The sequence below is a fragment of the Barbus barbus genome (genome assembly GCF_936440315.1).
Source record: "Barbus barbus genome assembly, chromosome: 7".
Classification (NCBI taxonomy): domain Eukaryota; kingdom Metazoa; phylum Chordata; class Actinopteri; order Cypriniformes; family Cyprinidae; genus Barbus; species Barbus barbus.
Window position 1 is genome coordinate 23,681,195 of NC_136735.1, and position 15,295 is coordinate 23,696,489.

Genomic DNA, 15,295 nt, shown 5'->3' on the forward strand with positions numbered 1-15,295 from the left:
GGAGAGGGCGGGGTTTATCACCCGTACTGCAGCCAGCCACCAGGGGGCCCGCAGCTTCACTTTTCACAACATGTGAGAGACACTTGATCTCGCCTAGGGCCCCACGAACCCATGAGTGCAATCCAGGAGCCCAAACAAAAAAGTGTGAGTGGAAACGTGTTAAAACAGAATCATACCAATCTCACTTGGGGAGTGTGAAAACACGATGGACACAGCGGACACACAACAAACTGCCCAGTGATACCATAAATTTGCACAAACTGAAAAATGTTTTTTGGTGTGTGTTGTATGAAAATCTTAGGAAAACAAACAAATGCTCATAAGGTCAAAATAAAGTCAAAGATCACCGGGAAAAAATAAATAAAAGCCAATAAATAAAGCCAGCAAAATGCTTACAAAAATTCACAAATATTGCTAGGAGGATATGAATCAAAATCATGTCATGCATTTCTTGTATCTGCAGAAAAAAAACTAATGAGTTTATAATCTAAAAGTGTGAAGAACTAGATGTGCAAAAAAAAATAGTCACTTAAAAATATGGAAAAATTTACAAATGGACATACAGACAGCATCTGGTGGTGGGAGGACCAGCAGCACCACAATATTCTCAAGCACGTATGGCTTGAGTTTGTCCAAGTGGGTTGGCCTTTCCCCTCTTTCAGAAAGACTGATCTGAAGTGCAATTCTGCCTTCCTCGGATACTAAACACCAACCCTGTGAGGAAAGAGAGAGAAACGTAAAGACACAATTAATTGACACGCTAGACACCTGTCAACACAAATCACAGGAATGCAAAGCATTCCAACTAAACAAGGCATGCCATGTCCCAACATTCAATCACCAAATAACTTGTAAATCAATGCTAGATGATTATATGTGCAAGCTTAATTTTAAAAGAATTAGATGTTGGTGTGCATGGTATCATAACGCCGGAGTAGTGTAAACGATAGGCGTATCTGTAGCAAAAGTTATGCGTTTTAAAACGAAGACGCACTAGTGTAAACAGGGCCTAAGTAGGAAAGCATTTTTTGCAGTGCACCATTCAAGGATAAACACCTTTATGGGGCTGTTTACACCTGGTCACTTCATGCCTTTTTTCTGATCGGATAGCTATCTGATCCTGAAAAGACCAGGTGTAAATGCCCTCCGAAATGCATTCGAGACGGATGTAAATCCTATCGCTCAAACCACTTCAGGAGGTGGTCTGGGCCGCATTGCAGACAAAACTGGACAAGTGTAAATGCATCTGGTTGTTGAAACCACATATTCAAAAATATTAAAACCCAAAATATTAAAATAATAAATCTGTTAGAGCGTTTTATAGGCTATATGGTAATGTTATATAGTCAGATATGACAGCGCTAATGCAACAAGCATCACCGCGGATGAGTAGCTGAGTAGCTCCAGCAAGCCGACGTGCAAACTGCCAAGTAGGGCTCGCTGCAGTCCACAACATCCAGGGGGCGTGGTTGGATCCACATCTAGGGGGTGGAGATTGGTAGGTTTAGGGGTGGAGATGGGGTGGGTTTAGGGATCAGGGGGTGGAGATGGGTAGGTTTAGGTATATGTAAGGTTGGAGGAGTTGGATCTGGATCCAACCACGCCCCCTGGATCTTCTACAAACTGCCGCGAATGAAACTCAAAGTAAGTCACGGACGGTCAACACACAAAATCATCTTCATTAAAAGTAGTGAGACTAACCTATCTTTCCAGTGCTGATGTCGCGCTCTCTCTTGTTTTTGCGGTCTCTGATATTGAAATGATCTGATAACGAATAAAACGCAGCACATATCTATTGCTTTCATTGATGTGAACTATCATTAGGTAAATTTGCATATAGCGCGGGAATTAAAGAACGGATTTATATCAGTTTTGCGAAGACACATTTATGTGGCCAAATGGAAACGTTTTAACAAATCAGATAGATATCCGATCAGATAAAATGCATGAAGTGACCAGGTGTAAACAGCCCCTATATGATTAAAACACATTTGAGGAGCAACTACAGTCTACAATCAACAAGGATTGTTGTTACGATGTTACATGAACTTAGTCAGGGGAAATAAACTGTAAAATCCACTGTAAATCTTCATTTCAGCACTTGAATCTTTGAAGCAGCTGACGGGCTAAACGCGAAGTGGTTCTCCGTCTTGAAACAGGCTGTTACAGGCTGACACTAGCTATGGCTTAGCGCTGCCTGACTTGAGCCGAGTGATACTAATATTAGGCCTACTGTACATTAAACGGTATGCTTTACTTGTAGGTCGAACAGTTGTAGTTCTCCCACATTTCCACAGCCATTAGGAAGTACCTACAGTTCCTCATATGCAGAAGTAGAAGTAGTGGTAAAATAATTTCTCAAGGCCTGTTCACACAAACATGAATGTTTGGAATGAAAATTTGGCACAATTTCATTATACTGTTTGTCTGTTCAAACCAATTAAAAAATAAACAGGCTGCAGGAAAATGTAAATTCACTCTCTGAGGTGGCGCTTATAAAAAAGCAGAAATATAACAGTTTTCTGGGACACAAAGTGCTGCACAACCTTCAGTTTCTGACACCTGCTTGTCCTGGAGAAGAAATGAAGTCAAACCAAATTTACATGCTTTCATATTGTAAATTTTTTGTATATGCTGCAGTGTTTATAAAACACCAACTACAGGAGTACAGATATAAGAGAGCCGGCTCCAAAATCTCTCTCTACTATTCACTGACTCTTTGCAAAACAGTTACCAAACTGTAGTTTTATGTAACAGCAGCAGGTCTGGGCATGTGACCATAAGCGTAAATCATATAGCTTGGCTAGTTTTCTTCATATAAATGAGAACATATCTCCCTAAAAAAACTGCTGTATTTATGACATGCAAATGTTTGTTTCAATCTGAACAGATGCATTCAAATTAACAGCTATTCATTCAACTTAAAATGTTTATCGCACCCAGTTTTCATCCTGAATATTAGTCTTTGTGTGAACAGGCTTTAACACAGTTCCTGAAACTGGGATTACATCTTACCTGGGGCTGATTGTAGAACATTTTTGGTAAACTGCAGTCAAGCAGCAGACCTAAAATTGTTACATTAGAAGCATCTTCCTGCAGGAGTAAAAGAGAAAGACCATTCAAATTCATTAGCTCAGAAGCTTTCTTCAGACCAAATTAAACGATAACAACAATACATCTAATTAACATTATTAAGCAGCCAATTTTTATTTTTTTTGTGAGGCAGTTTCAATAGTGAACAAAGAAAGTGTTTTAATGATTCTAAGGCAGCAAATGCACCTTCAAAGGCCCAGTGCAGCTTTTTTGTTCATGCTTTATGTGTTCTCCATTAAATATGTTAACTTTCATTTCCTCTACCTCTTCTGGCAACATGAATAATTCAATACCTTCAAAACCATCAGTCACTAAGATGGGCCCCTTTAAAAGACAGGTAGTCATCTCCATCTACAAAAGTGAACTGAATTTACACTCTAAAGTTAAAAAAAGTGATTTTTGCACAGATTATTTCAATAAATGTTCTTAAATGGAGATCTAAATGCAGGTGTGTATGTGATTGTATATGTGAACAATAACAAACCCATCACTGTTGTGTCCTTGAGAAAGGCACTCAAAAATGAAAATTTTTAAAAATCACTTACTCACCTTCATGCCATTCCAAACCTGTATGACTTTCACAAGATGAGGGGCAGCATGTTCACATTTTTTTTTCCACATAATCAAAGTATATGTTAGCTAGGGGCTGTCAAGCTCAAAATAAGACAACAAATCTCTAATAAAACTTAAAAGTAGTATACTGTAGATGCATCTTGGAGATTCTGCTGCAATTTTTTTGTGTTCCAAGAATGAGAAATTCATACGGGTTTGGAAAGACATGAGAATAAATAAATGACGACAGAACAAACTAAATTTGAACACTTAATAGCCTTATCCCCTTAAAAAGTTAAACACAACAGCATGTCCATGGTGAAAAATGAGGCACTGCAATATAACAGCGAATCAGTGGGAAATGTCAGAAGAACCCGTTTTTATTGAGCACCCTTCTTCCTAGAGCAGCAAGATTTCAGCAGTTGTTAGGTGAAACATCCCTTACTGTTATGAAGTCTGTACAATCTTTAAAAGTCAGATGTACAGCACTTAGCCAAATTATAAGTGAATAGCAGGGTCAAGTCATCTCTCCTCAAAAATGTATGTGATAATTATCTGGTCATGCTCACTTTTAGCTAATAAGGTAGAACCAACACAGCGTCACGCCACATATAACCAACTTAAATTTATCTCAAATTAGTCATTGTGAAGGTACAGGCTTGAATACATTCACACATGCTCCTGTATTGTCAGATATAGACAAAATAATTTTTTTGGGAGTACCACTTGTGTGATGGCAACAGGGGGGGGTATATATACATATATATATATACTCATATTTTGTGAGGAACTGCTGTGAGGCATGGACTCTTTTTAGGTCTGCTGCTCTCTCTCTCCCTGTCAGTGTCCTCATCTGATGTCATGTTTTTTTTTAGATGCAAGGCATGAACACACACACACACACTTTTCTGTCACCGAGCACATAACTTTACTCTACTTTGCCAACTTAAATGCCTGGTGAATAGGCAAACTAGCTTGAAAATGATGTAGTGTTAGGATAACGTTATTCATGTTAGATATTTACCAAAGGTCTGCACTCAGTCACATACGACAGCTGCACGATTCTGGATAAATTGAGAATCACATTTGTTTTTGGTCTCAAACAGAGATCACGATCCTCCCACGAAACAAAATAATGTGTGACAAACTATTATTGCTGCAGTCTATTTAAAAGTGTTTAATTTGAACTAATTATTAAACATTTAAATTAAAATGTATTTATAATATATAACTCTCTAACCATTAGGCCACGACTTCCCCACAATATATTTAGTTCATATTAAAATTATGAAAAAGTTGTTTGAATGAATGATTTAATGTCTCATTTGTTTCTTTACCGGATGAATCAGTGTTTTTAAACGAATCTCTTGATTCAATCACAAATATATTTAAGTCACTTTTCTGCACCTAGTGGCGAAACAATGCAATCGACACAAACGTTATTTGAAGCGATCGCTACCATAAACATCAGTGTTTATATCTGAACTATTAACTTATGAATGACTGTAATACAGCAATAATACTGTGTAGTTGAAAAGACTGTTTGTGAAGCTGTTACCCAAACATGGTAACTCTCTGCTCTGTCAGCAGCTGAACACAGATGTGAATGTTCCGGTAAGACTTTTTTAAAGGTTTATTAGACACGGGCGAAGCTCTAGTGCAAATATATCAGCATTTATCCAAGTACGCGCACTTTTTGGACTAAAAGCCCTAATATTAGGACGCTGTTCAGTGAGTGCAGCTATATGAACACAAATAAACCGCAGCAGATCTGACTGAATATGAATGAGTGTTTTTACTCTGTTCACAGTTCATCTTGAATATCAATGCGATCACGTCGACTCCAGAGGATTAAGTTAAGTCATATCAATATTTTAACTTTCCACATCCACCCCAACCCATTTACCTTAGTTGTAAGTACCGTGTGTACTGTCCTCTTTTAAGAAATCAGACAGCGGGAGTAAAAAAGGTACGAGACCGAGCAGGATTTTGTTTTGCTGTCTATTTGTAGTCTCTTTTTAATGATAGGTCTACGCATTTGTCAATCATCCCACCTGCTAGATGGGAATGAACCCAGCGCTCTGATTGGTCGAAGTGCTCTTTCATTGCTGTTGCTTGATTGGTTTGTGCTGCACAAAGGCGTCACCAGGTTTTTGCGTAGTTTAAAGTGACAAATCGTACCTGCGTACTTTGAGGTCAAAATGCGTGCCCGCTACGCAAAATGCGTACAGGTTGGCAGGTCTGGACCAGTCTGTTGGATCTTAGAGGAACAGCCATTTATATTCAGTAATCACTCAGCACAAGAGCCAGTGAACTTGCAGTTGCTTCATCCAAACTTGCTTTGAATGTGGCCGCTACAACAGAAGCTCATCTATATTTAAACTTGTTTATGAGAGCCGAGACCCTGTAGAACTCCTATATGAGATAAAACAAACCATCAACACTGAGAAGAAATATACAGTGGTCTTGTGATGCAGATATCTATTGTGAAGATTATAAGACAGGTAAACAGCAATGCTTATAGTAATATGTACATGAAATAACTGCCAATATCAGGCATATTGTCTTGGAACTAAACTTAAATGTGATGAATTAACTGCAAAATCGATAATTTTATATTCATCATTTTATTTATTAAAAGCTCTGATGTTAATGAAGTTTTTATATTTCTGTTTGTTTGTTTAATAGAATAAAAAAAGCAAAACCAAAATGGCTCCAACTATCCTGTTGAGTACAAGGACCCCTGCTGACTGTATTAGATCCCAGTAGTCTAAGGGATCATTCAAACAGAGGTTTAGAGATACTTTAAAAAAGTTCTAAGGTGCAAGACGCTGTCTAGCGAATGTTTACAGAGTTAAACAGTTGAAAAGCAGCGCAGTGGACACAAAAATGTGTTGTCAACAGCCCCCATGGCTGTCATTTTTGCTTTCTGTGCAGGCCTTAAGAATAATGTCAACAAAAACAAGACTTTAGCTACATAGGTGTCTCACAGCATGGCTGTTTTGGTATTTTATTGAAGTCAGTGTAAAGGCATTTGAGATAACTGTTTCTAAACACATTATAAATATTAGAACTGTAACGCTGAAAACACGTTATAATGACTGTGAACATGTAGTACTGAATTGTGGAGTTAGACCGTTTAACAGTTTTTCACCATTTCTGTGTTCAGGATTTTTTGGGTGGGCCTGAAGTCATGTCTCAACCACGACAGCAATTGACCTACCGGTAAGCCCCTCCCCTCAAACACAGATGAGCCAATAGCAGTCGAGTATCAGTTGCACAGGGAGCGGAACTCGGATACCTTTAGGTTTCAGCACCATAGAGAAACATCGGAAGATCCAAAGCTTTCATCGGTTTGGTGGTGTTTATGCTACAAAAATGGCAAACCGATGTGCCTGGGGTACTCGTAACACTGATTCCAGGTATCCCGAGTGCATAGGCAATAGAATTTATTTTATTACATTTCCTAAACCCAAACAAAACAGAGCATAACTGTCCCTAAGCATTTAACCCCAATCCCAATGAAGACGAAAACGATCATTTTCTGGTTGTCATACTCATTAAGTTACAATTTTCATCTGCTCAAGCAGAACGTTAATGTCATCTTGTGCTTTAGCAAGGTATCTCGAGTCAATCCTAACGTGCAAACCTAAAAATATTAACTGTTCTCACATCATGTAGAGTGTAGGTCAAACTCTTACCCTGATGTACATGAACAGTGTTGATCTGAGATGTTGTCTTTGCAATCGTAAGGACCGAAACATGACACTTCTCCTGTTTGCACCGTGATCTGTATTTTTACATATATATTTTGAAATATTTTATATATCCCTCCATGTCATATTTAAGTCCCACTTAAATGATGGTCCTTCCGTGTCCAAAATTTATCAAAAAACATCGTGGGACAAGGTTTTCACACTGACAGCCGTCATTGTAAGACAGTAGCAACTCCGTTTGTTACAGTACCTAAGTGGGGCGGGGCTTACCGATAGGGCAATTGGAGAGCAGACGATTCTTTATGCTTTTGAATTGCACTTGCAGTACTTTGATGTCATACACCAATCGGTTTACACAGTGCTGATGCATCTTGAACAAGCCTATTTTTAAAAGCCATCGGAGATCATGTAAATTAACAACATTAACACAACAATTAATGGTTGACAATAGATCAACGCTCTCCTTCTGTAACAGATAACAAGTTATTGCGGTCACATGTTGGTGACGTAGAGGGTTCTGCTCCCTGCCAGTGGAAACGTGAGCCGATTCTGAACGAGTGCCATTTTTGGCCGAGCACTGGTTCCAGCTCTGGCACCAGCCCCAGTGGAAAAGCGATAAATCACGCACTGGAGCCACTGAGCACAGCCCCTCCCCTAATATTATAAAAACTAGAGCGCATTAGCATCAGTGGTTCGTCCGCTCAATAGCGATTTACTGTCATTACAATTAGCTAGCTGTACCTTCATTATGTCAATGCATATTACCTGGTTGCGATAATTTACAAAACATCTCGGTCTCCATATTAAAATTTATTTGTATTTGACAGTTGAGGGAGGCAGCAGCTTTCCCACGAGTGGGCGTGGTTTCAGTCCCAACAGCACCAACAACGGACAGGCCACCAGCGTTTGAAAGCAAAGAATACTGCTTCTTTTTTCAAGATTTTAATAACGTTTTATTTACTTGGTGTTTTTTTAATCATTCAAATTTGGCAGGGTGGTTAATAACACATTTTTCTGTGGCGTTTCAAACTTGGAACACACATTTAATATTGCTTTACACAGCCTCTAATGTATGATGTCCTCTGTGTGTGTGTGTGTGTGTGTGTGTGTGTTTGTGCCAATGGCTATGACAGTAATAGGAGACAGAAGCACTCAGCTGTTGCTGGACCTCATGTGTCATCCAGCACAAAGAATAGTAAACAAAAAAGAACATCTGCATGTTTAAACACACAACTAAGCAAAGAGCATATCCACATGCAATACACATACCTGAGTTTGTGTTATATTAATGCTCTGTATGTGGGGAAATATCAGAACGCTATCTTTTCTATGGACGTCCTTGACTGATCCCCCCTGGACACCAACCCCAAAAACCTGGCAGAGCGAGAGAGATACAAAGCACATTTCAAAGACTGTTTTCAACATTGATAATAATAAATCTTACTTGAGCAATAAATCAGAATATTAGAATGATTTCTGAAGGATCATGAGACACTGAAAACTGGAGTAATGACTGCTGAAAATTGAGCTTTGCCATCACAGAAATAAATGACATTTTAAAATACATAGTAAATATATAGATAAAATTGTACACTATTACTGTTTTTACTGTATTTTTGATCAAGTGAATGCAGCTTTTGTACCGAACTAAAACAACTTTTGAAAAGTAACGCGATAAACAAATGAAAAAAAATTAGTAGGCGTTTCTAAACTTTGGACTGGTAGTGTAGACAAAGACTTTGATTCCTCATACATGAAGTAGTTTGATACAGTGGTGTTACAGCTTTTATCAGGTCACCAGAAACTTACTCACAATGAAAACATGACAACAGAAGAGAACATACTTTACATGACCTAAATACTAATATATACGCCAACGTAGATTGCTTTGGTGATTAAAGTGAATTTGTTTGATGACAGTCATACAGTATCACACTATTGCAAAAGATTCTTTACAATTTAAGCTCGTTACTCATCACCATGTACTGTAATATACATAACTGCCCTACATTTCCAGAAAGACGCAGTGTGACTGATTCAGTTAACAATAGTTAAACAACTGAAAGAACGTTGTTATGAACAAAGCAAACAAAAAACACATCAATTTTGCCAGGCCGAGCTCTGGTCATGAATATTAAATTTGTCTTGTAATATGTAATTTGGTTGAGTTAAATGATTGCTGACTGTTGGAATACCATTTACCATCGTCATTTTATGCAACCGGCTACAACTGCTTTTGTACTGCTGCCAAGCTAAATAAACCACTTTTAAATATGAATCTCTCCCACATGTCCCCTTAGTATGCCCCTGAAAAAAGTCTCTATGAAATCTCTTAAGTAAAAGAATGACTGTGTAATAGTATAATTCTATAAAACTTGCCTGGTATGATATCACCCCATGGGTTGATGTGTTAATAAATAAAGAGATTTCTTCATTGCCCTCCACTGTGGGGAGGAAAATGATTTTAAAAGATGTTCTCCCTCTGGGTGGAATCACCTGTAAAGCAAAAAAAAAATATATGCAAGAAACTGAATGACGCGGAACGCTGGATTACATTAATATGGGACAATGAGAGTGATTAAACTGATGTAGAGGAACAGAGAAAGCAGCCCAAATGGGAAACGAGGTGCATACTTACCCTTCTGTGGAAGGAAGGCATGTGAAAATGTCTGCTGGATGTAAACGCAGAGAGCAGAGAGACTGGGAGCTCTGGGCTGGGGTTGTGGATATATACGGTTTCAGCTCTTGGCAGCCCCACCGGCCTGCAGAATGACAGAGCAAAATACAGCATTGCAGACTCCAAAAATCATTTTCATCAGAATGTTTTTGTTAAAGCATGTCACTGTGAATGCAACCACTGTGAAACGGAAAAACTCATCTAAATGACTGATATGTCAGGGAATGTTATGGTTTTATGAACATTCGTTGCCTTGAAACATAACCGTACTCAAATGGAGATTATTTATTTCAGTCTCGACTAAAAACGCAGACTTTCAAAGTGCACACATCCCCAAAGCATGACAATAAGAACAGATCACAATGTTACAACACTTGAGCAAAGATGAAAGTAAATGTCACTCAAAGCCACATACGTCTATTAAAAAACTTGAGATGGCCTTTCAAAGCTGATTCTAACCACAGAAAGCTTAGCAGCTCAGATCTTTATTTTATGATGTTCCTGTAGTCAAAAGTCAGCTTTGAAAGAGGTGCCTAAAAATATCAGCATGTAAAACACGGCAGCCAATAAAAACGTCTGCAGATCCTTTGCACTATTTAAACCAATACTGAATCTCAAGTGATCATATGTGACCGACTAGGCACACTAAAACTTGACACTGCTAATGGACAGACTAACTTTATTAACTTGTCAACTTCCGTCATCAGTACTTTTATTATCTGGTCTCTTGATAAATTGCTCTTGCATTTGGCAATTTTCTAAAGAATAGCACTCCAACAACTGTATGGATAATTACTCAACTTTTAAAACACTAGCTGAATTCACACCATGACGCATTTACAGTAATTCTCAGATGACAACGTGTGACGTTCTACTCAGAGCTGTCCACGTCATCGGACGTGGCACCTAAGCAGCACCAAAAATGAATGCAGTCACATTGTCCAAGTTGTAGCACTCAGAACATTCCCAGCTTGCAAGTAATTATGTTCTGAGAGCATGTGAATAAGATAGTGTTGCCATAGAAATGCATAATTTGAGTTATTCTCAGTAGAATGTCACATGTTGTCATTTATGGTAAAAAACAATTGACTTATACAAATAATACAATTTAACTTAAAATACTGATGCACTGAACTTTTGGCAACCAAAAATATTCAACCAAAACAGAGTCTATTTAATGCATACAACGATAAACATTAAGCAAAAATGATGCTACATTATTTTAGATTTTTGGCTAAAAGAAAAGTAGAATTTTGTTTTTGGCATTTCTGTAAAAAAATTATTTTGGTGCATCACAGAAAATATAACTTTAGTTCAATTTAAAATTTAACAATGGCATTACTTAGAAATATTATGGCATAAATAATAATAATAATAATATTAAAAATAACAACAACAATTACTATCATTATTAATAATGTAGGATATAATATTAATGAAAATAAACATACTGTAACAAATACAAATAAATAAAAATTAAGATTTTTTTTTTTTACATGATCATTTAGTTTATTGAATCAAAAAGAAGAACTTAAGAACTGAAACTCTTAAAAAATAGATGTGGATTGGTTATTAGTCATAAAAAGGCAGAACTGGGCAATCTCTTGTTTGCAAAAGGGTCCCAAATTTGAAAGCAGAAGTAAAATAAAAATTATGCAACACTGCCCAAGCAATGTCATTCCAGGTCTAAGCTGTGGTCTCTCTATATGTGTCCCAGTGGAAGCAGCGATGGGAAAATGAGGGTTGTGTGTGTTTAAGACAGATAATAACATGTGGATGGCGGTGCAGAAGCGCTGAAGAAATTAGCTGCCAGACGCCGGTTTCTTTCTCGCTCCTGCAGAAAGGTTAAGCACTAGTGTGTGTTGCATAGGGCTGGGTATCGAGTTCGATACTTTTTAGGCACCGACCGAATTGCCTCGATACCACCGAGTATCGAAAAACGTCTTGTCGTTCGGTACCAAATTTCGATACCTAAGTGGTTAATCTCATCACCGTCAGTGAGCCAATAATCCTGCAGCACTAGGTGTGTTTGCTAGAAGCGGCGCGGCGCTGATAGATCAGTGTTTGACCTCCGCGAGAGCGTTTCGAAAGCGTACGGAGCAGTCCGCTCTTTAAATCGCGCGGTTTGTTTATTACACACAGACTGAAGCTCGCGTGACCCTCGCGGTCATTTCAGCGTCTGCCGCCTCACTAAATGAGGACATAAATACATGAACAACATCTGCTCTGAAAGTCACTTCGTGAGCATTTTACCGTTTGATTTGAGTAAAACTAGCGTCATATCATATACACACAGAACTGTAAAAGGTATTCCAGGCAACCCGTCAAAATAACAACACAAAATAAAAGTTCGGATTAACTTGGAAAACACTGCGGCAGAAATAAATTCATATTGTTCAGCGGACAGTACATACTGCTACTATTAAAATTATTAAAACTTTTTTTTTTTTTTTTGTAATGATCACACAACAGTTATTCCATGTTTTAAATTTTAATAGTAAGCCCCCTTTGTTTGCCAAAATAAATAAACTTTGATTTTCAATAATTTAAAGATAAATTAAATTAATGTTTTATGTCTTCATTTGAAAACCAGATACAGAACACAGAATTTCTGAGGAAAAATAAAACATTTCATAAGGCTATTTTAAGAATAAATTTAAATAAACTAAGTTGTTTTTATGCATTCAAATAATTAGACATACTACACCAGAATTTAATAATAATAAAACATATGGTGAAAGAAAATAAAACACCCACTTATGAAAGTGGATGAAGATTTAAAATTTCTTGAAGTCTTTAACAACCTAGAAATTATGATTCTGTCTGAGCTACGTGTTTTAAAATGAACACGCACTAATGTAAACGTAGCCTAACAGATGTGCAAACTGAAAACTTTTTGAACTTTATTAAAATTATTTATGTATTGTGTTGGATATATTTAGTTCCTTTGTGCAGTGGCTCAGGAGACGAGTATAAGTCTGTATAAATATCAACAAGCTAAAAAAAATTGTTTTTTGAGATAATGTAATCTTATTAAAACTGATTTCATAAAACTGGTATCGAAAAAAGTATCGTTCAGGAACCGGTATCGAACTCAAGGTATCGGTATCGAAAATTTTTGAACGATACCCAGCCCTAGTGTTGCATCACTGCAGGAACATGTATCAGGAAAAACAAGGTGTAGACTATTACCTACCTGTGCATACATGTACAGAGAAACATTATGCAATACACACTGTGTATCTAGAGCACCTCGTTTCAAAATATTTGTTTAAAAAAAATTTAAAGGAAACTATTAAAAAGAAAAAAAAAATAGCAATTATTTGGTTTAGCAACAATGGCTAATCTTTAGGCTTTATTTCTGTGGAAATGGTTTATAAGATCATATTCAATATTTATGTTGGTAATAAGATATTTTAAAAAATATAATATGCATATTATATTATAATGTGTAAAAGATCAAACAGCAACATTTCTAACACTATTATGGCTTTGAAATCCATTTAGCCAATATTGCTTTTTTCTTTATTTGCATATGTAGCCTTCAGGTATTCCTGAGGTAACTACTTTCATGCTGTAATGTCTGGATTGTGTTACTGATTAAATATTGAAGTACACTTTTTCACTCACATTTACAATGTTTTCATTGTACTTGAAAACCAAATAATCATGAACCAAATGGATCCTCTGTTAGTAAAGATTTACAGCCCTAGTAAACATATAAAGCTGTCATGTTTTCAAAGCCTGTTCATAAATACTTCATATATATCGGATATTTGGGATTTTTTAATTATCATCATCATCAGACGATAAGTTTTTCTGTTAGAAGTGGGACTTTTATCTTGACAGTGCCTGAGCACACAGAGCTCCCATTATCTGTCTTCATTAGTTTACTGACTCTGTTCACCAGCTCTAATAATAAACATATACAAAATTAGTATAGCTACTACCAATAATATTCAGCAAACATGAATTATATTATTTAAACAAAGCTTTGAATATCTAATAAACTTTCCATTTCACAAATATATGGAACTGTTTAAGCTACTGGTTATATAACAAATTATGACTTGTGCTACACATAGGATTTCAAATAATTATAGCTTATTTAAACCATAAATTTAACATCTCATATTATAATGACTGCACACACCTTCTCTGTTTGACTACTTATGATTGACATGTATGCACACGCTCTAAGTATTTCAAGTTTAACAACAACACAAACAGTTACATACACACTTCATGTTAGGACGAGCCTTCTGCAAAACCGAAATGTTCGGATAATAAAAACAGAACAGTAAAAGTTAAATTACGTCCTGGCAAAAGTGATAGCTTGACAAAGGTCAATTGCTGGCAATTTAAACTCTTTGCATTAGAAAATGCAAATGCTTCTTTTCATATGTGCCGTGACTGCACTTTCTTATTTAAGGTGTGTGTTTACTTTTACTCCATTTATGCCCTGACGAAATACCTTTCAAAAGCATTGAACAGCACCAGCACTCTGCCAAAGCACTTGATGCAGCAACGATCGCATGAAATGACATGCCCCTGACCTTCTTCGAAGCTTTAACACAGAAATAACATTTTCATTCCTGTGAAATGATTTTACTAACGAAGACAAAACCTAAAAAAAAAAGCAGTTTTAGTTTTTAAATAAATCACTATTTTCATTAATAATTATCATAAATGTTATCTATTAGTTGTAGCAGCTCTAAATCACACCAAGAAAACCATCTGGCTCAGTGTCCAAATAAAAGGTCACAAGCACCAGTAATGCTCCCTCCAGCTGGGACTATCAGCATTGGAACAGACATCACAACTTTCCAACTCGTTATTTCTTAAGGTCAAACTGAAAGCAGTTCAGTCCATTCCAAACTCTGCCAGTTCTTTCTTCCATCAGAAGAAAAGAAACTCAGCCATATTTGGTCATCCTGTCTGCAAAGGAAGCCTACACTTTTAAAACTGAACAGACCTTGGAATACCATTTTGGTTTCATGAGCAACATCTGTGGCAACAACTGACAAACCTTCAGTTTATAAATATAAAAATTATACATGTTTATAGCAATGCACTTACAATGGATGCCTAGCCAAGTGCTATAAACTACATGACCGTCAAATGATGTTTAGTTTTGAAAGTTAACTTTTTTCTAAAATTATTTTCAGTTATAGCCAATATTTCTAAACATCATATTAGCTGAACATAACAGCTTAAAATTCTTTGTATTATATAAATCTGTTCAAACTCAAAAGAT

At 36.8% G+C, this 15,295-nt stretch overlaps 1 protein-coding gene across 2 annotated transcripts in view; it reads right to left on the reverse strand.

The window, feature by feature from the left end:
- Window positions 1-15,295, reverse strand: part of LOC306872071 (transmembrane protein 131-like) — a 63,177-nt gene that overhangs the window by 22,902 nt on the left and 24,980 nt on the right. For both annotated transcript variants that reach the window (XM_079420422.1, XM_079420421.1), the window contains exons 5-9: window positions 10,000-10,123; window positions 9,741-9,857; window positions 8,631-8,735; window positions 3,016-3,093; window positions 564-714 (exon numbers count right to left, since the gene is read on the reverse strand). In XM_079420422.1, the coding sequence (XP_079276548.1) occupies window positions 564-714; window positions 3,016-3,093; window positions 8,631-8,735; window positions 9,741-9,857; window positions 10,000-10,123 (575 nt within the window). The remainder of the gene's footprint in view (window positions 1-563; window positions 715-3,015; window positions 3,094-8,630; window positions 8,736-9,740; window positions 9,858-9,999; window positions 10,124-15,295) is intronic.